Source organism: Candidozyma duobushaemuli (genome assembly GCF_002926085.2).
Source record: "Candidozyma duobushaemuli strain B09383 chromosome Unknown D_B09383, whole genome shotgun sequence".
Taxonomy (NCBI): Eukaryota; Fungi; Ascomycota; class Pichiomycetes; order Serinales; family Metschnikowiaceae; genus Candidozyma; species Candidozyma duobushaemuli.
Window position 1 is genome coordinate 1281741 of NW_020289898.1, and position 25408 is coordinate 1307148.

The window sequence follows — 25408 nt, forward strand, 5'->3', positions numbered from 1 at the left end:
ATGCTCTTTCGAAGCCTCACTGGCTTACCCCAGACGCGACACCCAGGACCCTTAGCCATTGACCTGGAAAATGGACATAAACAGCTGGTAAACAAATTTGATTTTTTGTCTAAGTTCAGAGTCTATACATTCAAATACTATTTGCCCTCTCATAGACCAATGACTCCCGCCGTTCTTTCGACGACCGTTGGTCTGGGCTGCACGACCGGCATATAACTCATCACATGACACAAAATCACACGCATCTCACGTGCCCTTAGACTCACCGAGCCAACCTCATTCCCACTTTTTTCACCGCGACCTGGAAAGCACCATAAACACCAGTACTACGGCTTCTTAACTCCACGATATCCAAAATGAAGTACACTGAGCAGCTCGACATTTTCGTCCAGCGGCTCAAGGACTCGGGCCAGGACTACAAGGAGGCCCAGTCCGTGCTCCTGGAGCTTCTAGACATGATTGAAGCCTTCAACGGAGCAGCCGAGTACGAGTACTTTTTGAAGAACATGGTGCCGATTTTCCTAAAGATTCTTGACGAGGTGCCCATTGCCTTCGACAGCAGCAGCCCAGAGCACAAGTTGCGTAATCTGGTGCTTGAAATCATCCATAGATCCATCATGACCGACACTTTCCAGCCCTTCTCAAAGCTGATTCTCGAGACCTTGACGAGAAGCTTGGAAAACGAAAACGAAGACAACGGTGTGCTTTGCATGAAGATCATTACAAGCTTGCACAAGGCGTACAAGACCACTTTGGCCGACCGCGTGGAGCCTTTTGTCGAGATTATCGGTAAGGTCTACGATAACATGGAACAGACAGTCAAGGAGGTCTTCAGTGAAGCTGAGCCTTCGCCAAAGACCGAGGACGACCTTTCCAAGGAGATGCTGCCCCTGGCCTCCTTGGGAGACGAAAACCCCAAACCGCTACGCAAAGCCATGCACTCGTTCAAGACGTTGGCTGAATGTCCCATCACCATGGTGTCGCTTTTCTCGTCCTACAGCACGCTTATCCAACTGTCGCTCCCCACATTCCTCCCAAAGATCATCAATATCCTCTTGCTCCAGGTTGAGCAGCAGAAGGAGTTCAGGGAGGAGCACCTCAAAACGGCACCCACCGTCACGGCCATTTCACCGGAAATCACCAACAGACAGGCCTATTCCGAGTACATTTTGGGCCAGGTGAAGGCTGCGTCGTTCCTCGCATACGTTTTCATCAGAGGATACGCTAATCAGTATCTTTCCCAAAACCAAGCAAGAGTCGTTCCGGACGTGATCCTCAGACTTTTGCAAGATTGTCCTGCTGAGCTCTCCGTAGCGAGAAAGGAGCTCCTCCATGCCACACGTCACATTTTGTCCACCTCCTTCCGCTCACAGTTTATTCCCAAAATCGAGCTTTTGTTCGACGAGAAGGTGCTTATTGGCCATGGTTTGACATCGTTTGAGACACTTCGACCTTTAGCATACTCCACCGTGGCTGACTTCATCCACAATGTTCGTAACGAGTTGACGCCCAAGCAGATCTGGTCTACGGTGCAAATTTACTGTGACCTCTTGAAGGATGACTCTTTGGCCTTGACGGTCCAAATTATGAGCGCCAAATTGCTTTTGAACTTGGTTGAGCGTATAATGAAGTTGCCCAACAAGCTAGAAGGTAGACAGCTTTTCATGATCATCATTGACTCCTATGCCAAACGTTTCCACAGCCTCAACAACAAGTATGCCTTTATTTTGAGACGCCACAACAAGTTTGAAGAGCGCAGAAAGCTCAAGGAGGTCGAGACTAAAAAGGCAGTCGAGAGATACTGCTCCAAGAAAGACAAGATAGAAGAAACCGCAAACGAAAACGGTACGACTAATGAACCCGACAATGACGACATGAAAATGGATGTTGATGAAGACAATGCAGACAATGAAGAAGCCGAATTGGCTGATATGTTCAGTGTTGAGGAGCTCTCACCAATCTCGCTCACTTCTCCAAATCACAGCTCAGACCTCCTCAAGGACGCTCGCTACTTGTTTAGAACGCTCATGACTTTCCTCAAGTCCGTGATTTTTGGTTTGAAGAACTGCAACCCACCTGTTCCTCCTCAGCCTACACAGCAGGATCCAAACAAGCCTGGCCAGGTTGTCAACTACGACAAGTGGAACGAATCTGCCAAGTTAACGTCTAATGAAGAGATCAACATCCTTAGAAGCTTGTTTAGAGGTGGTATCAGCTGTCTCCGGTTTTTCTCCGTGACTAAGCCAAAGACTGCTAATAAACCTCAGGCATTCGATTTTTCCACTGGAGGACCTAATCTCCCCATTACTTCCTCCAAGGAAGAGAAGGACTTGATGGAGATCTTCGCTACAATCTTTATTCATATCGATCCGGCATCATTCAATGAGATTGTCAGCGCAGAATTGCCCTTCATGTTTGACTCCATGCTTCAGAATGCTGCATTGCTTCATCTTCCTCAATTCTTCCTTTGCAGTGAGATCACATCGGCTAATTTCTCGGGCATTCTCATATCATTCCTCCGTTCCAAGCTTGATCAATTAGATAAGGTGGACTACGTCAAATCCAACATTCTCATCAGACTCTTCAAGCTCTGCTTTATGTCTGTTAACTTATTCCCCACTGCTAACGAAAGCGTGATTCTCCCCCACTTGAACCACTTGATTCTTGAATCCCTCAGATTGGCTACCAAGACTGACGAACCAATCTTGTACTCGTACTTGATTAGAACATTGTTCAGAAGTATCAACGGAGGAAGATTCGAGAACTTGTACAAGGAGATTATGCCAATCTTACCAGTGTTGCTCGAGAGTCTCAACAAGTTGATTGTGAATTCCAGAAGACCTTTCGAAAGAGACATCTATGTTGAATTGTGCTTGAATGTCCCCGTCAGAGTTTCTGTATTGTTCCCACACTTGAACTACTTAACGACGCCTTTGGTCTACGCACTTAATGGTAACCAGGAGCTTATTGGCCAGGGTTTGAGAACATTCGAGCTTTGTGTTGACAACTTGACTGCCGAGTACTTTGACCCAATGATCGCACCAGTGATTGACGACATCATGGCTGCTTTATGGAAACATCTCGAGCCTGTGCCATATCACCATCAGCATTCGCATACTGCCATCAGGATTCTTGGTAAGTTAGGTGGCAGAAACCACAAGCATTTGAAGCCCTGTAACTCTTTGAGGCCTCAGTCGGAGCTCGATCAGGAAGTGAAGGCTTTGTTCACGATTCATGGATTTAACGGCAAGGTTCCAGTATCGGTTACTCCAGGCATCGAATCTGCAATCAAATTGTTGGAAGACACCAGACTCAAGATACACTACAGAGTGAGCGCTTTCAACTACCTTTCCAGTATTCTCAAGTTGTTCATTGACACCACTCCAATTCCAAAGGACTACAGTGCATACATCCAAGAGCTGGTGGAACTCTTGAAACAGGACGAGCTCACAGAATACCCAGAACTTGATCCATCTGACATCAAGGACGCTTGCAAGTTGGACAGACAGCAGAAGCTCTTTTCCAGGCTTTTAGAGACTTTGTTCTTCTCCCTTTCGATCCCTGAACTCAAGGACGAATCGAGCAAGCTCATTGACAACATTACCACTCATTTTTCGCTTATTCACCTTGGCACTTCCATAATTTCCAAGATCAAGAAGGACAGACCTTTCTCAGTCAAGGACCAGGAAGGCAAGGCATACATTAGTGAGACTGTCTTTTTCAACGCCTTGAACTATGCTTTGAGCTTCTACGACAAGGACGTTCGCGAGAAGGGTATTCAGATCATCAAGAATCTTTACACAACCACTGTCACATTGTTTGGTTCTGACGAAGATGCCCTTTATTCGCCATTGTTCCGCACCATGTTTTACAAGTTCACTCACTGCTGCTACAGCGAGTTTTACTTCAGCAAGCTTGGTGGTGTTCTCGGTTTGAAGACTATGTTCGAGGAATTGAACATACCACCCAAGTGGTTCTTCAAACGCCAATTTGAGCTCGTGAGATCGGTGTTTTTCATCTTGAGAGATACTCCCGAGACTGCCCCTTACGAGGTCAGAGAATTGGCCAAGTCTCTTGTGTTGAACATTTTGAAGGAATGTAACGCAGACTTGAACAAGGATTCCATTCTGGAGAAGCCATTCCAGACTCTCGTTGGAGCTTTGGTGTACGATCTCGCAAGTGCCATCCCAATGGTGAGAGAAGTCTCTCAAGAAGCTTTGAAGGTATTGTCAGAGGCTACTGGTGTTCCTGTGGCCACCATCATGGGCCCATGCAAACATCTTTTGTTGACACCTATTTTTGGCAAGCCATTGAGAGCTCTTCCTTTCCCTATGCAAATCGGTAACATTGATGCTATCACCTTCTGCTTGAACTTGGATAACAGCTTCTTGACCTTCAACGACGAGCTCAACAGACTTCTTTTGGAAGCCTTGGCTTTGGTTGATGCTGAAGATGAGAGTCTTGCTAACGTGCATCGTCTTTACGAACATAGAACTTCTAAGCAGTTGGTTGAACTTCGTGTGGTCTGCATCAAGTTGCTATCCTTGGCTTTGACGAAGCCCGGATTTTCCTTGGGCTCCTTATCGGAGGCCAGGATCAGAATTCTTGGAGTCTTTTTCAAGGCCCTTTGCAATAAGTCAACTGAGATTATCAATGCTGCCCACCTTGGTCTCAAGGCCAGTCTTGATGAGAGTGCCAAGCTTCCAAAGGAGTTGTTGCAGAACGGACTCCGTCCTATGCTTATGAACTTGTCCGATCACAAGAAGTTGACAGTTTCCGGCTTGGAGGCTTTGGCTAGACTCTTAGAGCTTTTGATTTCATACTTCCGTGTGGAGATTGGTCGTAAGTTGCTCGATCATTTGATGGCATGGGCTCAAATCAACACTTTGCGCCAGATTGCCGGTCAGGATTTGAAAAACAACCACACTGTGCAAATCGTCATGGCTATTTTGAACATTTTCCATCTTTTGCCAGCTAAGGCCTACACCTTCATGGAAGAGATCATCAACACGTTGCAGTACCTCGAGGGTCACTTGGACCGTCATCAGGACTCCCCATTCAGATTGCCTGTCCTCAAGTTCTTGAACAGATTTGCCGACAACTGCTTGGAGTACTATTTGAACAACTACAAGAACAGAAAGCTCGGCAACATGTTGGCCTACTTTGCAGGCTGCGAGGATGGTCCTAAGATTCGTGCCGTTGCAATCACCAAGATGGATGGCATTCTTGAGGATCTCAAGAAGGAAACTTCTGAGGAGATAAAGGTCATTAAGTTTGCCAACACTGTCGACCTTGTGGCATCCATTGCCAAGTATGACAAGGAATGGTTCAAAGAGCAGGCTCCTTTGTTGGATTCTTTGTCGGCTTTGATGGAGGACATCATCAAGAACAAGGGTCAGTTGCCTTTGGTTTCCAGCAACCACTTCCAAGCCGACCAGGCCATCAGCAAATTGCAAATCACCATTGTGGACTTCATGCAGCACAAGCCAGAGGAGACCAGTTTGGTGTTCTACACTGTTAACAGACTCTGCAACTTGGAGCTTAAGGTCCACGAGGAACTCGAATTGTTTTTCTTCGACACTGTTGTCAGATCGGAAGACGTGGAGCGGAAGAAAACGTACTTGCTTAGAGCAGTGGAGTTCTTGGCTGAGGATGTCAATTTGAAGGCGAAGATTTTCTTCTTGAAGAAGGTGTTTGATAGCACTTTCCTCTACGAGATCAGCAAGTCCGAAAATGCTGATTGTTTCTTTGATGACAATACTGAATGGTTGGAGAAGCTCAACGAGGTGGTATGGCAGTCTACTCATGACATCACCACAGACAAGACATCAGGAAAGATCGACAGCTACAGATTCGCTCTTCTTGAGAGCACATCTATCTTGCTTAAATGGGCGCCTGAAAAATTAAGCCAGTACAGAAAAGACATTGTCAAATTTAGTTGGAACTACATCAAGCTCGAGGACAACATCACCAAGCAGGTTGCCTATGTGACGACTTCTTACTTCATCGCAGCTTACGAGACTCCGGCTAAATTGGCTACTCAAGTGTTCGTTGCATTGTTGAGAGCTCACCAAAATGACTCCAGACATCTTGTGAGACAGGCTCTTGACATTCTCGCTCCAGTTATGTCTTTGCGTATTGTCGATAACGACCATCCTAACAGTTGGTTGAAATGGCCAAGACGTGTGCTTTCTGAAGATGGATTTAATGTCACCCAGGTATTGAATGTGTACCAATTCATTGTGCAACACCCTGACTTGTTTTTCGTTGCCAGGGAACACTTCATCTCCAACATCATCACCGCCATGGGTAAGTTGACCATTTTGGCTAACGCTGCTTTGGAAAACCAGGTTCTTGCCATTGACTTGGCCGAGCTTATTTTGAACTGGGAACACAAGGCCGATGAATTGAAGCAACAAGGCAAACTTACTGACGGTCTGGAAATGGATACTGAAGACAAGGCTGATGGTGATAGCGACTCTGATTTCACCACTTCCCCAGACTACCAGATTCCATTTGGCCAGAGAGAGGCTTGTGTGACTTTCTTGATTAGATACGTCTGCATCAGTCCACAGAGAGCTTCTGAAAGTGAGCTTGGCCAGAGAGCTTTGGGGATCTTGTATGACCTCTTGAGCCCCAACCACTGGCCAGAGGTCTCCGTCAAGACCACCTTCTTTGAGAAATTTTTGCTTTCCAACGACCTCAATTCTTCCAACCTTTTGGGATACTGTTTGAACGCATTGGAGGTGTTGGGTGTTGTGTTGGAGTGGAAGAAGCCTGACTGGATCGTGTCCAACCTTGGCTACTTACACAAATTGCTCGAGAAGTGTATTAAGTCGGATAATCACGATATCCAAGAGGTACTTCAAAGAGTCTTGCGTATCATTCTCCAGGCTATCAACAGTGAAGTGACTACCGAGCCCGCTGAGGACGAAGACTCCGAGGTTAAGACATTCATTAACGATTTGATCACAACTGTGTCGGATGATTTGGGTGACACTACCTCTCTTGCTGCTGGTGTCACTTTGTCGTGGACATTGGCGAACTACAAGCCATCAACCCTCGATCTGTTGTTGCCTGGTATCATGAGAACCTTCAACAAGCTTTGCAAGGACCACATCACTATCACCCACCAGGGTGCCCAGTCATCCTCTAAGGAGGCCAACAACTCTGCCGATGAAGCAAAGATGACCACAAAGTTGTTGGACAAGATCTTGAACCTCTGCTCCATGCGGATTTCCAATTTGGGCGACCAGAGACGTATCTTCTTGTCATTGTTGGCTCAGCTCATCGAGAGGTCTTTGGACAAGGACACCTTGGAGAAGATCATCAAGATCGTCAAATCGTGGGTGTTTTCAAGGACTGATCTTTTCCCTACCACCAAGGAGAAGGCTGCTATTTTGGCTAAGATGATGGTGTTTGAGATCCGTGGAGAGCCGGTCTTGTCGAAGGAGTTCTACCAGATCATCGTGGACATTTTCGAGGATGACACTTTCAGTTGTACTGAGTTGACGGTGAGAATGGAACAACCTTTCTTGGTGGGTACCCGCTCATCTGAAGTCTCCATTCGTCGTAAGCTCATGTCCATCTTGAACCACAGTTTGGAAAAAGACATAAGCAAACGTCTCTACTACGTCATTCGTGAACAGAACTGGGAGTACCTTGCAGACTACTCATGGCTCAACCAGGCCTTACAATTGCTCTTTGGTGCTTTCGACTTCAACGACAAGCTTGAGTTGATCTCTGAGGAAAACACTTTGCCACCTTTGACGGCTTTCCCATACAAGGAGAGGGACATGGATGTTGATGGCCGCAGCGAGCTTGACGAGTTGTTTGAATCTCACAACAAGTTCTTGGAAGAGGTTTCAGAAATCAGATCTGGCGCTATTCTCGAACCAATGATCGATTTGTTCTACCAGAGCAGCGAGACTGTTCACCAGGTGTGGTCCACCATTTTCCCAATTGCGTTTTCGTCCATCCCACGTTCCGACCACTTGGACTTCACCAGATCTTTGGTCATCTTGTTGTCTAAGGACTACCACACTCGCCAAGTGGATGTGAGACCGAACGTGATCCAGTCTTTAATGGAAGGTGTTGCTAGATGCGAGTCTCTCCAGTTACCACCATTTGCTGTCGAGTGTCTTGCTTCTAATTTCAACGCTTGGTCGCAAGGAATCCATATTCTCGAAAACATCGAGCACCAGTCGGTCAATGGTAATGCTGAAGTCCGTGAAGTTACACAAGATGCTCTTGCCAAGCTCTATTCCACACTCAAGGAAGACGATATGTTTTATGGTTTGTGGAGAAGAAGAGCCAAGTACTCTGAGACGATTTCCGCCTTGTCTTACGAACAAATCGGTTTGTGGGACAAAGCACAGCAGCTCTACGAAACAGCGCAGATCAGAGCACGTAGTGGTGCCTTGCCTTACGGCCAGTCCGAGTATTCCCTTTGGGAAGACCATTGGATTTTGTGTGCTGAAAAGTTGCAACACTGGGACATTCTTACTGAGCTTGCCAAACATGAAGGCTTCAGTGACCTTCTTTTGGAGTGTGGCTGGAGAGTCGCCGATTGGAACGCCGACAGAGATACCTTGGAGCAAACAGTCAGGAGTGTGATGGACGTTCCAACTCCAAGAAGACAGGTATTCGAGACCTTCCTTTGCTTGCAAGGTTATGGTCAGGAGAAGGCAACGTTGCCAGAACTTTCCAAGTTATGTGACGAAGGTATTCAATTGGCTTTGAGAAAATGGCACGGATTGCCACAGAGATTTATGGGTGCTCATATTCCATTGCTTCACACATTCCAACAGTATGTTGAATTTATGGAGGCTAGTCAAGTGTACTCGAGTCTTGTCTCTACTAATGCCCAGAACTTGGATGTGAAGTCACAGGAACTCAAGCGTGTGTTGCAGGTGTGGAGAGAAAGACTTCCTAACATATGGGATGACATCAACATTTGGAACGACTTGGTCACTTGGCGTCAACACGCCTTCCAGGTGATCAACAAGGTGTACATGCCATTCATTCCTATCTTGCAGCAGAACAACTCTGACGGAAATGCCAATTCTTATGCCTACAGAGGCTTCCACGAGATTGCATGGGTGATCAACCGTTTCGCACATGTCGCTAGAAAGCACAACATGTCTGAGGTTTGCATCAACCAGCTCACCAAGATCTACCAGCTTCCTAACATTGAAATCCAGGAGGCTTTCTTGAAATTGAAGGAGCAGGTCAAATGCCACTACCAGAACCCTAACGAGCTCAACACTGGTCTTGATGTCATTAGAAACACCAACTTGGTTTATTTTGCAACCGAGCAGAAGGCTGAGTTCTTCACTTTGAAGGGTATGTTCTTGAGCAAGCTCAACCACAAGGACGAAGCAAACAAGGCATTTGCTACATCTGTTCAGATCGACCTCAACTTGCCTAAGGCCTGGTCCGAGTGGGGTGTTTTCAACGACAAGAGGTTCAAGGAGAACCCTACCGACTTGGTGTATGCAAACAACGCCATCAGCTGTTACTTGCAAGCTGCTGGTCTCTACAAGAACGGAAAGACCAGAAAGTTGCTTGCTAGAATTCTTTGGCTCATCAGTTTGGATGATAGCTCTGGTACCTTGGCACAGGCCTTTGAGAATTTCAGAGGAGAGGTGCCCGTGTGGTACTGGATCACGTTTATCCCACAGCTTCTTTCGTCGTTGTCGTACAAGGAAGCTAAGTTGGTCCGCCAGATTCTTATCCGTATTGCAAAGAGCTTCCCACAAGCTTTGCACTTCCAGCTCAGAACCACCAAGGAGGACTTTGCTGCCAAACAGCGCCAGTTCATGGAACTTCATCGCCAAAAGAGTACCACTGCCGCATCTCCATCCAATGCAACCGGTGATCCACCATCAGATGAAAAAGAGAAGCTGGAAGAGTCCAAGAAGGAGTCTGAGGAGTCCGACAAGAAGGGTGAGGAGAAGAAGGATGACGAAGAGGTGAAGGAGGAGAAGAATGACGAAGAGGCCGTGAAGGCCGAGGATGCTATGCAAGAAGACAAGGAAGAAAATGAGGACTCCAAATCTCCTAAACAGAAGAATGATCCATCTTCTGAGAACTCCAAGTTGCCACCAGCAGCTGGTGCTATCAGACGCTCCTGGGAGTACGTTGAGGAGATCATGGGTATTTTGAAGACCGCCTACCCATTGTTGGCACTTTCCTTGGAGTCCTTGGTTGACCAAATTAACCAGAGATTCAAGTGTACTGCCGACGAGGATGCTTACAGACTCGGTGTGGCATTACTTAATGACGGTGTTCAGTACCTCAACCGTCTTGGAAACCCTAGGGAGGATGCTAAGCTTCCTCCAGTGACGGAGGTCAACATCACCAGATTCGCCGAGACTGTTCTTCCTAAGCAGATTCGTGCTGAGTTTGAAAAAGACTTGGTTATTGGTAAACCAAACTTGGAGACCTACATTATCAAATTGAGGAAATGGAGAGACCGCTTGGAGGACAAGTTGGACAGAAGATTTACTGAGGTGAACCTTGAGAACTTGTGTCCTCACTTGAGTGAGTTCCACCATCAAAAATTTGAGGACATTGAAGTGCCAGGCCAGTATTTGTTGAACAAGGACAACAACAGCCATTTCGTGAAGATAGAAAGATTCTTGCCTACTATCGACTTGGCCCGTGGAACCAACGCATGCTACAAGAGATTGAAGATCCGTGGTCACGATGGAAGTCTCCATGCCTTTGCTGTGCAATTCCCAGCTGCTAGACACTGTCGCCGTGAGGAATGCTTGTTCCAGCTTTTCAGAATCTTTGACGATTCGTTGTCGAAGAAGGTGGAGACCAGACGCCGCAACATCCTGTTCACCCTTCCTATTGCTGTTCCATTGTCTCCTCACATCCGTATCATCAACGATGATCTGAGAGATATCAGCATGCAGAAGGTGTACGAGGACTTCTGCTTCAAGGAAGGCAAGAACCGCGACGAACCATTCATCTACACCATCGAGAAGTTGCGTGCTGCCTTTGACCCAAGATTGCCCAAGCCTGACATCATGAGTATCAGGGTGGAGATCTTGAGTGCCATCCAGTCGCTTTTGGTGCCTTCGACTGTCTTGAAGAACTACTTCTTGAACCTTTATCCTAACTTTGAGGACTTCTGGTTGTTCAGAAAGCAGTTCACCTCTCAATACGCCTCGTTCATCTTCACCACTTACATGATGTGCGTGAACACCAGACAACCACAGAAGATTCATGTGAACCGTGGCTCAGGTAGCGTCTGGACTTCGGATATGTTGCCATGCAAGATTGCAAGCAAGAACGCTACTTTGGATTCCTCCAACGGCGGCCGTCCAGCTCCATTGTTCTACAATGCTGAGATGGTGCCATTCAGATTGACGCCTAACATCCAGAAATTGATTGGCAAGTCTGGCCTTGAAGGCATCCTTTCTGTCTACGTGCTTGTTATTGCCAGAGCTCTTACGGAACCCAAGTCCGACTTGGACCAGTACTTGACCTTGTTCGTTCGTGACGAAGTCATTTCTTGGTGCACTCAACAAGATCCACCTAGACCAGTTCCTCAGGATAACCAGCTCCGTGAGATTGTGATGCTCAACGTGGATCTTATCATCAAGAGAGTGTTGTCTATGGCCCACGGAAACTCGACTTCCAATGTGAGTACACAAAGTGTCTTGGAGCTTATTGCTCAAGCCGTGAACCCACACAACCTTGCTGCTGCCGACACATTGTGGATGGCGTACTTCTAAGCAAGTTGTACTATAGCTATATGTATAAATTAAGATGTATATTAAGATTCTAGTGTAGGTAAGCCCTCTGGAGGCGTTCAAGAGGAACGCCAGCTTCCATATCGAGCCTGTTCGCCTCCCGGTCCCTTACAAGATGGTTATTTTTGTAGTGAAGATGTCTGGATATGACGAACAAACGAACTAACCCAAATAAAGCCCACACGCCCACAAGCACGGCTGAAGCAAGATGAATTACCTTGAGAAACTTTGTGGCATCGACATTCGAGTTATCGACGATAAAAGGACCATCTGCATTTTCCAATATGACGGCACTGGCGATCCACAAACCCAGTAAAATTAGCTTGCAAGTCGTGGCAACCAATACTAGCCTGTATTGTAAGATTGTTGGAGAAGCAGGGCCAACTGAAGAAAAAACCAACAATATGCTCTGAGGTTAGTGGTGTTTAGAACCAATAGAGTTGCAAACATACAAAAATATAGGTGATAAAGGGCAATACCATGCTATAGCGGGGGACTCCGCTGACCTCTTGAAGGTGCAAGACACTCATCATCAACACCGCATAAGAGAAACAAATGTCGAGGGCATTGAAGAAGCCCCAAACGGAGGAGACCTTATTCGAGTTTCTTCTGAACTCTTGTTGATCATAGATTTCGTGGGTATCGATGGCATCGTCGAAACGGGGTGGCATTCTGGAGTAGTATCTTTGTGAATGGTTGCAAAAAGATGGTGCGAGCCCACAAAATGTGCCTAGAGTCTGACACAAACTGAAGAGGTGAGTTGCCGCTATATGTGCTCATAATCCATGCCACGAAGAAATCCTTTATGTCTCTTGAGGTTCAGAAGGCTTGAATTGAGAAGTCAGTGAAGGTCTATGGCTGCAAATTTGGATACCCCACTTGATGCTCCAGACCAAAGCTAATCACGTAAAATAGATGAAGTGGCTAGGCAAATAGCATCAAATAAAGCAAAATCCACAATGTATCTCAATTGACTAGAGCTTTGACTCCTCTGTCTCACCAGGGGTAGGAGCTTTGACTGGAGGATCCCGGTTCACCACCATTCTATCATACAACCCCCTCTCCATCTTGCACCATATCTTGTTAGAGAGTTCCACACCCTCACTGAGCCATATACCCCAGGCACCCATCATGTTTGCCATAAGCATATCTGTGAACAAACGGTCACCAATGACGACAATCTCGCTGGGCTTTTCGATACCTTGTTTGGCAAAATAGGACATAATCTCTTCATGACAGCCTGGCTTCTTTGTAGGATGTCTCAACACAGTGACCCCCGTGTCCTTCTCTAGCTTCTCTGCCTGTTCGTAGTTGGTGTCATCATTAGTTCCAGCAGAGTTCGACACGATAAGCAAGTGTTCCTTGGGGTAGTTCTTTTGAAGTTCGGCCCAAATGTCGTTGTAAGCTGGCCAGACCTTGTCGTCCTTGTCTTTGGCGAAACAATTGTCCTTGTCCAAAACAACACCTTTGATGTTGGCATCTTCGTGTCCTGGAATTTTGAACGGAATTGGGAGTTTGTCGAAGGAAGCGACAGCTAAGTGCGGTAGACAAAGGCTGGGGTTGTAGGAGAGCCTTCCTACATTGAGAATGGCGCTTGCGTTGAAGATTTGCATTGGTGGAGGAGTAGTTGGTGAGAGCGATAAAGTGTTGATAATACTGGTGCGATCATGTGATCGACGACACTTTTGACAGCGGGGGAAGGAGATGAATGGCGGGTAAAAGAAGCTGGCATGCGTGATTAAAGAGTTTTGATAATTAAATTTGTGCTGTCTGGATTAGGTGTGTAAGGGCATTCTTGACAAGTTCTTCTGCGTAACTAGAGGGGATCGTATTTGAGTCTGAGCCCTCCAATCAAGGCGTTCTTTCAAAGTTGAAATCATCAAATCAATTGGAGTTTATTTCAATTCTTTGACTCTTCTTACCTTGGGTCATTGTGAGTTCGACTGTCTTGAACATATGATTCGCAGGCTATGAGGAGCTAGAATGGGTATTGGGAGGCAATTAAAACGGCGATTTTTCCTAGTCTTTCCTAAAATCACAAAATGTTTCAGAAACTTGATTTTTCATTTCCTGCTCCGCTTTTGTCGCTTTTTGATGTTTTTCCATTGTGAGATATGGCTGCGAAACGCATGGCCCTGTCAGATAACGCACCCAGTTTTGAATATGCAATACTGAAGTAGACTAGCTTCCCAAGAGCTCAAAAATATTCGTTCACTTATGTGAATTTTTTAATAATGCTAAATTTTGAGACTGGGATTTTGCTAAAAGTTTCAGATAACCAAGTGTGACAGCGTCATGCGAGGAATTCGCTTACATCAAGTCACTAACCGAAGCATGCTATGAAGTTTTCCAACACACCAGCATCAAAACTATTAGTCTTCTCGGCACATAAAAGCACTCAGCCACACCAAACGATCAAACATTCACTGTTTCTTTTGAAACAGTCTACTACGGATTCTTGCGATTGAACACTACCCGGCTCTTCCAGAGAATTGCCTACAAGCTTCTCCATTTCATCGATTCAATCAATAGCTGGAGAGACAGAAACTCATTTATCGTTGAGGTTGCCATAGTGTATGAAAGAGCAAAAGAAGCGTAGTCTTGAATATCATGATGCAGTTACCAAGCTAAGTGTCTGCGAACCAACGTCATAAAGAATATTTCTCTACTACATATCTTTGGCATGTCTAGAAGCCAAAACAACTCCAAACAACTCCAAACAACATACTTCTTTGCCATCATTCCTTTTCTGTCCTCCCAAAATGAAATTGCTGATTGTACCACATCTGTTACTATGAGCAAGCGTACACGCCATTTTGCACCCAGTCAAAACCACCCAAGGAGCCCTCCGTCTGAACCAAAAAAGTCACCATATCTATTAAAGCTACCAATTCCTTAACAATCAAAAGTAAAACCTCTCAAGTCGCCTCCACCTCCACATTTCTCCAAACCCTTCACCTCCCCACGTTCGTGCGCTCCATATACAAAATTTTCTCACCTACAACTACACGATCACAACCAATGTCCAATGATACCACCAAAGGCCGTTCCCGTGTGAGCAAGCCGAAACCGGGAAAACAGAAAAAGGAAGAAAACCTTCCGTCGAATGAAAACTCTTGCATAATTTGTGCCGAGGCGATCTTGTACTCGGCGGTTTCTCCATGCAACAACGTCACTTGCCATCTCTGTTGTTTCAGACAAAGGGCGCTTTATGAGAGGAACACGTGTTTGGTATGCCGAACTGAACACCCGCAGGTGGTGTTCACGGATCAGGTTTTGGAGCCCGAGGCGAAATACACCCATTTTGAAGATCTGAGCAAGGTCCTCATCAACGATAAGTACGGGATTCGGTTCACCTCGGAAGATGCCCAAAACGCCACCATGCTGCTTCTAGAACAGAAATGCACCATGTGTGACGAGACCTTCCCAAAATTCAAAGATTTGGCCGACCACACCAAGAACACTCACAATAAGGAATACTGTTCCATTTGTGCCAGCCATAGAAAGGCTTTTACGAGTGAGTTGAAGCTATACACTAGGAAGCAGCTCCAGCGACACCTTCAGGATGGTGACTTTGAGGGCTTTACCGGACACCCTCGTTGTAAATTCTGCAGAAACAAGCAGTTCTACTCCGAGGACGAACTCAATATCCACATTAGAGACTCCCACGAGAGATGTTACATCTGTGACCAGGACCAGCCCCGCCAGTCAGCATATTATAGAAACTACGACCACCTTTACGAGCATTTCAAGGATTTCCACTACGTGTGCTCTGTTCCCTCATGTGTGGAGAAACGATTTGTCGTCTTCAGAGAAGATCTCGACCTCACGGCTCACATGTTGAAGGAACACGGAGGACTTACAGGCCACAACGGCAGGGTGGTGATTGGCGCCGGCTACCAATCGCAGCTCTCCACTTTCTCCCAAAATCACCGTCCTCGGCCTCAACCCCAGCAGGACTCCATGGATACCAAAAGAAGACGGTTGGAGGAGCGTGCCAAACATTACCTCAACAGTAACGAAGAGGACATGGCCCGCTTCGCCGATATCAACCAAGCATACAAATCCAAACGCATCGACGCCCTGCGTCTCATCAGTGACTACGAAGCCTTATTCAAGGTGCCCGAGCTGGACCTTTCTCTTTTGGTCTACGAGTTGGCCGAATTGTACCCACAAAGCTCCGACCAAAGACAACAGCTCCACTCGGTTTATTTATCGAAATACCCAGCATCGCCTTCGTCCTCTCATGCTGCATCTCCAGGCTTGACCGAGAAGTTCCCTGTTCTTGGAAACGGCTCTCTGAGCTCCATTTCGCTCTCTCTGTGGGCGCCATCACAGCTGAAGAAAACACAAAATGAGCTTTTCCCAAGGTTGCCTAAACCAGCTAAGCCTACGGTTGTCAAGAACGATCAGCCTGTTCGTTACGTCAAAATGAAGAAGCCACAGCCCAAGCCGTCAGTCACTGTGAACAACTTCCAAGGCAATTCAAGTTTTAGACCAACTTACTTGGAGTCTCAGAGACTGTCTTCAGCATCTTCATTTCCTTCATTGAACGGTTCCGCTAGCTCTAGCAATGCCAATCTGCGCAGTAACTCTCCTATGGTGAGTGCCAGTCCAAAGCTTTCAGATAAGAGCTTCCCTGCGTTGGCGAAAAAGACTACCAAAAAAGAAATTCCTAGAGTTAATCCCGTTAGCAACGGCTCGGGCTCTTGGGGAACTGGCCTTGCTCAGCCCACACCAAAACCTACGGAGGATTTTGGTATTCCCATCATAGATAAAAAGGCTGAAAAGCTCAGACGGAAGCAGGAGCGGGCTCAGCGGAAGTGAGTGCGTTTATGAGCCGCGCACGCTATCGAAGAGCATCGATTCCACGAGAAGCACCAAAGGCAATCTCCACATAACTTCCACTTTTCTGCATTTCATTCCCCCACATGTTTCGCCTAGCTCGCTCTAGCATCCTCAGATCGGCCAGACTAGCATCTAGACCTAGCGTCCTTCGAGTGGCGCCCAAAATACCAACTTCCTTTTCCTTCCCCAGGCCCCAGATCAGATGCCACTCCACAGACAAGTCGGCCACCATCCAAGGCCAAAAGCCCGAGCTCATGATTGCATTCACATGCACCAAGTGTGACACGAGATCGTCTCACGTCTTTCTGAAACAGTCATACACGAACGGAACAGTCTTGATTCAGTGTCCCGGGTGCAAGAACCGTCACTTGATCGCCGACAACCTCAAGATCTTCCGTGATAACAACGTCAACTTGGAGGACATTCTCAAGGCCAAGGGTGAGCTGGTGGCCACCACAACAGAAGATTTAGCTTTCGAGGACATCCCGAGTCCTTGAGGAAGACCATTGGCCACCACGCCAAAGACGCTCCAGAGGAGTTCCAGAAGAAGTGGGAAAACAGTGACAACGGATTGCCTCCCACGAAGGAGTAAACAGGTAAAGTATAGAGGGGACAGGACTGGAATACACAGGCAGAGTATTGGAGTGTAGGCTACCAAGCCAGTAGATTAGTGCTTCTGAATTGCGATCGATAAAAGAAGCCACATTTGCAACTTCTTTTGTATCTTTTCTCTATGAAAGTGGTGGCTCAACCGTAGCTAGTTGGTTACCAGATCGGTTGGAGTGCGCTCCATAACCGAAAATTGAAAATCGTAGACTATACCACCATGTCCAGATCTCTTTACACAGCGGCACGTTTTGTGCCCAGATTGGCACTTCCACGGTCATCTATTGTTCGGAGCTTCGCCACAAAGCCAGAAACGCCGTTGGAAAAGTACAAGCTGAAACTTGAGCAGAAGGCCAAGGAAGTTGGTGCACTGAATGTGGATGAGTTGAAGGAGAAGCTCAAGGACGAGATCGAGGCAAAGAAGAAGGAGTTCAATGCAGTTGATCCTTTGAAAGAGCTCGAGGAGTATGAACTCAAACAAGCTGAAGAGCTCAAGAAGAAGAAGCAGGCTGAAGAGACTAATCCAGCTATTCGTGCTGCCATCGATAAGACCGTCCCCAAAGAACCATACAAGACCCTCTCGTCGTTCGTAGACGTTGAGAAAGTCAGAGAGTTGCCATTGAAGGAGTTGGAGTTCATCTGGAGAGCTCGTTTCCAGAACAAGGAGAGAACCCTCCAGGCACTCTTGGAGTCTCATCAGTTTGCAACCATCTTCGCCAATGCCTTCAAAAACCCCAACTTTGTCTTACCGCTTCCACGTGGCGACGACGGCTACGAGATCCACTTTGTTCAGTGGGGTTTCCCTGGTCCAAATACCACCCACTGCATGTTGACCACATTGGCGGAGTACCAGCTTCACAAGGAATACGCCAAACCTCACACAACATTGATGTTCCACCAGGAGTTGATCGAGGATAAGGAGGTGGTGTTGATGAACGGCCAGGTTGAATCTGACGTTTCGCTCACTATGGACGAGGCCCAGCTCTTAGTGCTCAATGTCCAGCGCTTCTATGGCGGTTTGAAGGAGTCTGAAGGTTCCAAGAGAAAGCTTGCTTTGCTCAGGGACTTCACGGCAGGTAATCCTGAATTTGATATGAAGAAGCTTGTTGAAGAGGCTGCTTCTTTTGATTAGATGAGTCGCCTCTTGTATATATAGAATGATAGGCAATCACCCAGTATGCGTAGATCAGCTGCCTAAGCTGATGATGTCGTCGAGAATGGAGTCCTCTTGGCGAGCGGGTTTCTTAGCTGGTGCTCGTTTCTTTGGCGCTGGCTTGGCCTTCGCTTTAGCTTTAGGTTCTGGCTGAAACTCGACCTCTGAATCGTCAGATACCACTTGAGGCTCTTCATCTGATTCGTCCGAGATAACGACTTCCTTGCTTTTCACATTGCGACGTGATGCTGGCTTGGCTTTTGCTGGAGCCTTTGAAGTCTGGGCTTTGGTTCGCTTCTTAGGTGCTGGTGCTGGCTCACTCTTGGTATCTATGAGCATTTCGTCTGACTGGGTCACTGGAACATCTTCCACGGGAATTCTCTTATTCTTGGTTCTGAGCTGATTAAGAAGCTGCCCGAAGGACCGCTTGAGCGTCATATCGTCACCAGCATGGAAATCGTTCTCGTCGATGTTGATATCCAAAAGCAGCTTGGACGCTTGCTCGATAGACAGCTCCACGTAGTCGGTGAAGATCTGCTTATCATCTTGCTCAATGAACTTCTTCGTGACGTCGTACATACCGTTTTCTGGCATGAGGAAGAGACTCGACTCGTCAAGGAACTGTTTGAGGATTTGCTGGATAGAAACTCTGGACGTGTCGCTTTGTTCGGGCACGGTCACATCTTTGGGCACTTTCTTACCCACCTCATACTTTGGCGCTTTTTTCTTGTGGTATAGAAGAATGTCATTGACATTGGCAACCTTGCCCACGAACTTATTGGAGAATCGCCTGGAATTCTCAATTTCGTAGTCACCTGTATGGTCCACTCGAAGGCGGATCAAGGGAAGTGGGATTTCCTGATCGTCTCCCTCCTCAACGCCATTTCTGTCTCTGTATTGAGCATTTGCTTCCTCTATCATGCTTTCCACCTGATCGACCAAAAAGGCCAGAATGTCAGCTTTGGAGGCGGGCCCTTCCACGAAGTTTTCCTCTCGAAGCGACACGTCTCGTGTAATGAATGGTCGAACTGACAGTAGAAGAATAGGTTCAAGCAGGTACTGCTTGTCCTTGATGTCGAGAATAAATACATGCTTTGGTTCGCTTTCGCCCTCGGTCAAAGAAGTAGCCACGGAAGAGCCCGCCTGGAGCGTATCAAAGCCCGTGGTGGGATTGTACTGGGGAAAAGGTATGCAATCGTGTTCATGACCCCAAAAGACGAAATCTAGAAAGGGAGGAAGAAAGTCCTCTGGAACATATGACGTGGGGGTGTGACGGGCATGGTTTTGGTGGATGCAGAGTAGACTGAAGAAATCGTCACCGTTCTTGGGTCTCTGGAACGTGACGTCGCCGTTTCTCATGATCCGTTGTAGTCTTTCGTCTCTGAAGTTGTTGATGCCGTACAATGCAAATTTGGTGGTTCCTTTCTGAAACACCAAAGGCGAAACTGTGATTTTGTCAGCTTGCGGGACCTGCCCAAAATAGTTGATAAGGCCCGTGGCTGAAAGCACATCCAATGGAGACAATAGACCTTCTCCAGTAGCGTCGTCGTGATTTCCCGAAATGGCGAAAACAGGCACGGCCACGTTGATATTAGGATCTTCGTAGTTGACGGTATCGTTTCCTGAATGAAGCGCCAAGGAAGGATCACTAAGAAGCTCCATTTCACACGGCCTGTCACCTAGGCAGTTTGACCTAAGAGCCTGAACAACATGGAAAAGCGACTTTTTGGACGGCTTGGAAACGTGAAAAAGGTCACCTCCTTGGACTACCATATCCACGTCATGCTCCTTAGCCAAGATAGCAATTTCCTGGAACGTTTTCCACGAATCGTCACCTCGAATGGGGTCGTTCTCAAGGTACCCCACATGATTATCTGTGGTGAGGAGGATCCGAATCGTATCCGGTCCGCCTTCTATTTTGTCCACCGGAGGCATTCCTTTCTGGAAGTTTAGAATTATTTATTATTGACGGCGTCGTATCAATCGGACTAGTTGTAGTAGGTGCGATATGAATGCACAATGGATCTTCGCAGCCATCACCATCATCAGTTAGATACTACTCCGATTAATGAACGAGGCTCGGCAGCAGGATGAAATCGAGCTGCTCCAGTCAATTTATGGCGACATTTTCACAGACCTCACCTCAAAGTCCAAAGTATGGAACAAGAACCCGAGCCCCATTTCCAGGTAGCTCTTCTGTCACACATCAATCCAGACAGACCGGTGGTCTCCTTGATTCTAGATATCCAATTCACCCCGACATACCCGACCCTGGCGCCTTTGGTGAAGATTGTGGAACCCAAGAACTTGCTCAGGGCCAGGGTTGCTTCGATTGAAAATAAGGTCCTGGAGGTGATCAAGGACTACCTGGGAGAGGAGATCTGCTTCACGATGATCATGGACGTGAAGGAGATGCTCGATGATTTCCAGCAAACTACAGAAGAGGTGCTATCTTTAGAGGAAGAGAGAACCCGGCGCATTGAGCAGCAGCGGAAACAATTGGAGAAAGTTGAACAGGAACAGCTACAACGAGAACAACTGGCCCAGAGAAAGAGGAGCACGAGGTCACACAGCAACTTCAGAAACTACGAGGCGATTATCCGGAATCTCGAGAAAATACGCTTAGGCTGCTGCGAGAGCTGGATGACGAGGATGAGCCTTCCTTGGTACCCACGAGTCTAGACAATACCTTCGTGTTTGATAACAAGCTCAATGGATACTGTGAGCAGACCAGATCTCGATTTGTGTTTCGAGCCGTTCAGGGCTTTATCCCCTTCAAGGCCAAAAACCTCCTTCTGAGCATCAGCTCCCAGTACATTGTCACACCCTATGTTCCGCAGGCGGTTCAGAAACTAGATGTATGCTACTTGCTCCATGTGATTGAGCTCAATGATAACCACTGGTCAACGAATCAGGGCAAAAAGGAGATCAGAGAGTTGGAGAGACAACTCGAACAAGTAATGGAGCTCAACGTGAATGAGGTATTGCTGGTCTACGGCTTCCAAATCGACCAGGACCTCGAAGATCACTCAAAATGGACCATAAGAATTCTTTCGGAATTCTCCTCCAGCATGCAAACATTGGACGAGGTTCTCCAGACTGCCGATGCAGTGAACTGGACACTTGCACGTTCATGGCTTATCCAACTATTGCCTACACTTGAACTTCTTCATGATGTTTCCCAACCACATTGCCTTCTATGTCCGTTGAGCGTGGTGCTAGCGGCATCCCAGGGTGAAGAGTCTACTCTGCGCAAGATTCTCAAGTTGTGTCATCCACGGTACGGTTTGACGGTTTTAACAATGTACCATAGATCATCGGACTTCCTACCTCAATTCATACCCAAGGCCTGGATTGATCCAGATCCTTCGGCAGGGCTCATCAAGACAGATATCTGGAACCTTGGTGTTTTGTTCACCAGGGTTATGCTTGGCTACAATGTGCTTACTACAGACTTCAAGACACCCGAGCTGTTCCTTCGAGATTTCGATGTTTCCCAGTATGGAGAATACGAGGAGTATGCTGATAGAGTGCACGACATGCTCAGCAAAATGCTTCAGCCCAAAGCGTCAAAGAGACTCAGTCTTATGGAGCTCAACGCTGTCAAGTTTTTCCGAGCCGGTATCGATATGGGCCACACTGCATCTGCATTTGGGAATATAGAAGAAGAAGAAGAAGATGATGAAGACGAAGCAGAGCCATCTCAGTACAAGAGCGTCTTCTTTGATACTTCCAGAAGGAATTTGGCTCCCGCTCACAGCACTCGCAGGAGACTCTCCAATAACAATTCTACCATGATGAACACGAACCACGAATCCATAGCCCTGATCAACAGAGACTCTCGTTATGAAACCGAATTTGAAGAGGTGGGAAAACTTGGAAAAGGTGGTTTTGGTGAAGTTGTCAAGGCCAGAAACAGAATGGAAGGCACCTTCTACGCCATCAAGAAAATTAGACACAGAGCTGACAAGCTAGAAGGGCTCTTGAGTGAGGTGCTTTCTTTAGCCAGACTCAATCATCAGTACATCGTGAGATACTACGGTTGCTGGGTGGAAGAGGATATTGACCAGGTTAGTGCCATTGAAGATGATGAGAGTCTGGATAGAGAGACGGAAACCAGCTCACTTTTCAATGAAGATAATGTCAGATCTTCGTCGTTCTTGAGTCGCGAGAACTCATTCCAGGTGGACTATTTCACGAACTCACTAGACCCGCTGTTGGAGTATAACGATGACGACTTTGATGACAGAATTGTGTTTGCAAACAGTTCAGACGATGAAGAAGGCGACGATAATAATGCTATTGCTGATACATCTGATGAGGAAGAGAGCAATTCCACGGTGGACGATTTGTCTGTCCAAAAAGCACCAACAAAGCCCGCCCAAAACAGGCCACAATCGAAATCAATTCTCTACATTCAGATGGAGTTCTGTGAGAACAACACACTTCTGGATATCATTGATCGAGGTCTTCCTGCCAACCCTAATGAATACTGGCGATTGTTCAGGCAGATTTTGGAGGCTGTTTCTTACATCCATTCATCTGGATTTATCCATAGAGACTTGAAGCCTACCAACATTTTTATCGACAAGTCGAATAACGTGAAGGTGGGAGACTTTGGTCTTGCAAAGAACTCAAGGTTGTACTCCATGATCCTGGACAATAATCAGGTTTCACCCGCTACTAATGATTTGTCAACAGTTGTCGGTACGTTCTTTTACACTGCCAATGAGGTTGCATCGGGCGATTATAACGAGAAAGTCGACATGTACTCATTAGGAATCATATTCTTCGAAATGTGCTATAAGCTTGGAACTGGCATGGAGCGTGCAATGGCATTAAACAATCTAAGACTTGAGAACGTCCAGTTCCCGTCCAATTTCCTAGCAGCAAACCGTTCTACTGAAAGAAAGATTGTTCGTCAGCTTCTAGACCATGATCCTAACAGGAGACCAGGAGCTGCAAGACTCCTTCAAAGTGGTTTGTTACCTGTTGAGCATCAGGATGAGGTAATCAAAGAGGCATTAAAATCTTTAGCAGATCCTGCTTCTCCTTGGCAACAGCAGGTGAGAGAAACCCTTTTCAACCAACCTTACCTGTTGGCTCGTGACATGATGTTCGATAAACTTGGCAAGAGCTCACACAGTAAGGCGTTGGATCACTCTGAGAACGACTACCTTGTGCTCAACGCCACCCTTGATGAATTGTTCAGAATCTTCGGCAATCACGGTGCGATAAGAGACTATGATGGCAGTTACCTTCTTCCAAAGCTGTCTTTTGATACGAAAGATCTGGTCTACGAGATTCTCGATAAATCTGGATCCGTCCTCACTTTGGCATATGACCTTGTCCTACCAATGGCAAGATTCTTGAGCAGAAATGACTTGAGTATTACCAAACTCTGCAGACATGAGTTCGTTTACAGACCAAACGTAAGGGGTATTGGAATTCCTGACAAATACAGTGCTGTTGGGTTTGATGTGTTTTCACAAGACAAGAGAACGCATATTACTGATACCGCCGAGTGCATCAAGGTAGTCGACGAGATACTCGACAGCTTCCCATGTTTCAAGACAAAGAATGCACAGACAATCATCTTGGTCAATCACTCAACAATCCTCAACGCCTGTCTAGACTTTGCCTTTGGTGGAACAAATACTCCCACTCGGTCCAAGCGCTACGAGATCATGGGTGTGATTTCATCCATTTTAGTTGAAAGAGGACCAGAAGAGGTGAAGACTTACCTTAGGAACGAATTCAAGATTCAGCATACTGTCGTCAAAGACCTCATTGACCATTTTGATTTTACAGTGGAGCCAGAAACAGCCAAAAAGAAGTTGAGGAAGGTGCTCACGGATTCACCTCTTCTCGCCAAAGTGGAAAGAGCAATGCAAGAAGTTTTAGATGTATTGGCGGTGCTTAAGCGTTTTGGAATCAAAACTTCAGTTTTGCTTTGTCCATTGAGCAATTACAATGCTCGGTATTACGATGGTGGCATCATGTTCCAAGCCATTCACAGAATAGACAAACTGAGAAAGTTTTCTAGGGTTGTTACTGGTGGAAGATACGATAGACTTATTGACTCGATGCTGAGTGAGGGAATTGCGACTTCCAGAACGCCACATGCTGTTGGATTCCAGCTAACCTCAACGCTCTTGTTCCTATTGATGAAGAACTCATTGAAGCGTACTAAGGCAAACACCAATGTGTCAAGATCAATGGCTAGATGGAGGAAGTCCAGGTGCGATGTTTTAGTGACATCCACCCAGGATTCAGTTATGAAAGATTCAGGATACTCGATTTTGCGTCTTCTTTGGTCTCATGATATCAGCTGTGATCAGTTCACCAGCTCCTTCCAGGATGAAGTCTTGCAAAAAGCTACGGATGATGGATGTAACTGGATTGTGGTCTTGAAGCAGTCTTATCTGAACAAAAAGACCAAGAAGAGTCAGTTCAAGCCTATCAGGGTTAAGAATTTGAGTGAACTGAAGGAACACGATTTGGACTATGATGAGCTTTTGGAGTTTTTGCAGCACGAGATTGAAGAGAGAAGAACAGAACATCAAAATGTCGAGTCAGCTAAGTCCCAAAACAAGCCACAAGAGGAGCAGAGCTCTTCACGTGTGGGACAACCACTTTTCAGTATCGATCTTGACCAGAAGGTTACAATTGTTCCTAACGATGCTCCTAGAGGCAGAAAGAATAACAAAAAGGAGAAGTGGGAGTTAGACAATGACGCAAAGGTTGCATCCGCTTCTATGATGAAGGATTTGGCTGACGCCTCGATCATCACAGTTGAGTCTAACGATACTACTTTAGATATGATTCTGTCTATGTCGTTGCTGTTACCGCTAGAAGAGTGGTTCAAGAAGCTCTTTTTCACCAACAAGAATTTGCCAAAGCATTACGCCAACAATATCTACGATTGCTTGTGGAAAGACAAATCAAGAGGGCAGCAATGGGCAGTACTTTACAACCCGAAAAGCGACAAGACATGCATTGTCGACCTACAGCGCTAAGCTCGCATTTCTCA

At 46.6% G+C, this 25408-nt stretch overlaps 7 protein-coding genes across 7 annotated transcripts; 5 read left to right on the forward strand and 2 right to left on the reverse strand. All coding sequences in view use genetic code 12, as the record gives it.

The window, feature by feature from the left end:
• Nucleotides 1-356: 356 nt before the first annotated feature.
• Nucleotides 357-11750, forward strand: TRA1 (histone acetyltransferase; the record flags this gene model as incomplete). Its single annotated transcript, XM_025482597.1, has 2 exons — nucleotides 357-9843; nucleotides 9892-11750. The coding sequence occupies 2 exons, from the start codon at nucleotides 357-359 to the stop codon at nucleotides 11748-11750; spliced, it is 11346 nt and encodes a 3781-aa protein (XP_025337215.1).
• Nucleotides 11751-12742: 992 nt separating this feature from the next.
• On the reverse strand, nucleotides 12743-13381 carry CXQ87_004148 (phosphatidylglycerophosphatase; the record flags this gene model as incomplete). Its single annotated transcript, XM_025482598.1, has 1 exon — nucleotides 12743-13381. The coding sequence occupies one exon, from the start codon at nucleotides 13379-13381 to the stop codon at nucleotides 12743-12745; it is 639 nt and encodes a 212-aa protein (XP_025337216.1).
• Nucleotides 13382-14789: 1408 nt separating this feature from the next.
• Nucleotides 14790-16595, forward strand: CXQ87_004149 (E3 ubiquitin-protein ligase; the record flags this gene model as incomplete). Its single annotated transcript, XM_025482599.1, has 1 exon — nucleotides 14790-16595. The coding sequence occupies one exon, from the start codon at nucleotides 14790-14792 to the stop codon at nucleotides 16593-16595; it is 1806 nt and encodes a 601-aa protein (XP_025337217.1).
• A 104-nt stretch (nucleotides 16596-16699) lies between these two features.
• On the forward strand, nucleotides 16700-17208 carry CXQ87_004150 (uncharacterized protein; the record flags this gene model as incomplete). The annotated part of the gene is made up of 2 exons (XM_025482600.1): nucleotides 16700-17062; nucleotides 17107-17208. 2 exons carry the CDS (start codon nucleotides 16700-16702, stop codon nucleotides 17206-17208), a joined length of 465 nt encoding a protein of 154 aa, XP_025337218.1.
• A 234-nt stretch (nucleotides 17209-17442) lies between these two features.
• On the forward strand, nucleotides 17443-18354 carry CXQ87_004151 (uncharacterized protein; the record flags this gene model as incomplete). Its single annotated transcript, XM_025482601.1, has 1 exon — nucleotides 17443-18354. The coding sequence occupies one exon, from the start codon at nucleotides 17443-17445 to the stop codon at nucleotides 18352-18354; it is 912 nt and encodes a 303-aa protein (XP_025337219.1).
• Nucleotides 18355-18408: 54 nt separating this feature from the next.
• MRE11 (MRX complex nuclease subunit) lies at nucleotides 18409-20310 on the reverse strand (the record flags this gene model as incomplete). The annotated part of the gene is made up of 1 exon (XM_025482602.1): nucleotides 18409-20310. The coding sequence occupies one exon, from the start codon at nucleotides 20308-20310 to the stop codon at nucleotides 18409-18411; it is 1902 nt and encodes a 633-aa protein (XP_025337220.1).
• A 133-nt stretch (nucleotides 20311-20443) lies between these two features.
• On the forward strand, nucleotides 20444-25394 carry GCN2 (serine/threonine-protein kinase; the record flags this gene model as incomplete). Its single annotated transcript, XM_025482603.1, has 3 exons — nucleotides 20444-20530; nucleotides 20551-20883; nucleotides 20925-25394. 3 exons carry the CDS (start codon nucleotides 20444-20446, stop codon nucleotides 25392-25394), a joined length of 4890 nt encoding a protein of 1629 aa, XP_025337221.1.
• Nucleotides 25395-25408: the final 14 nt, after the last annotated feature.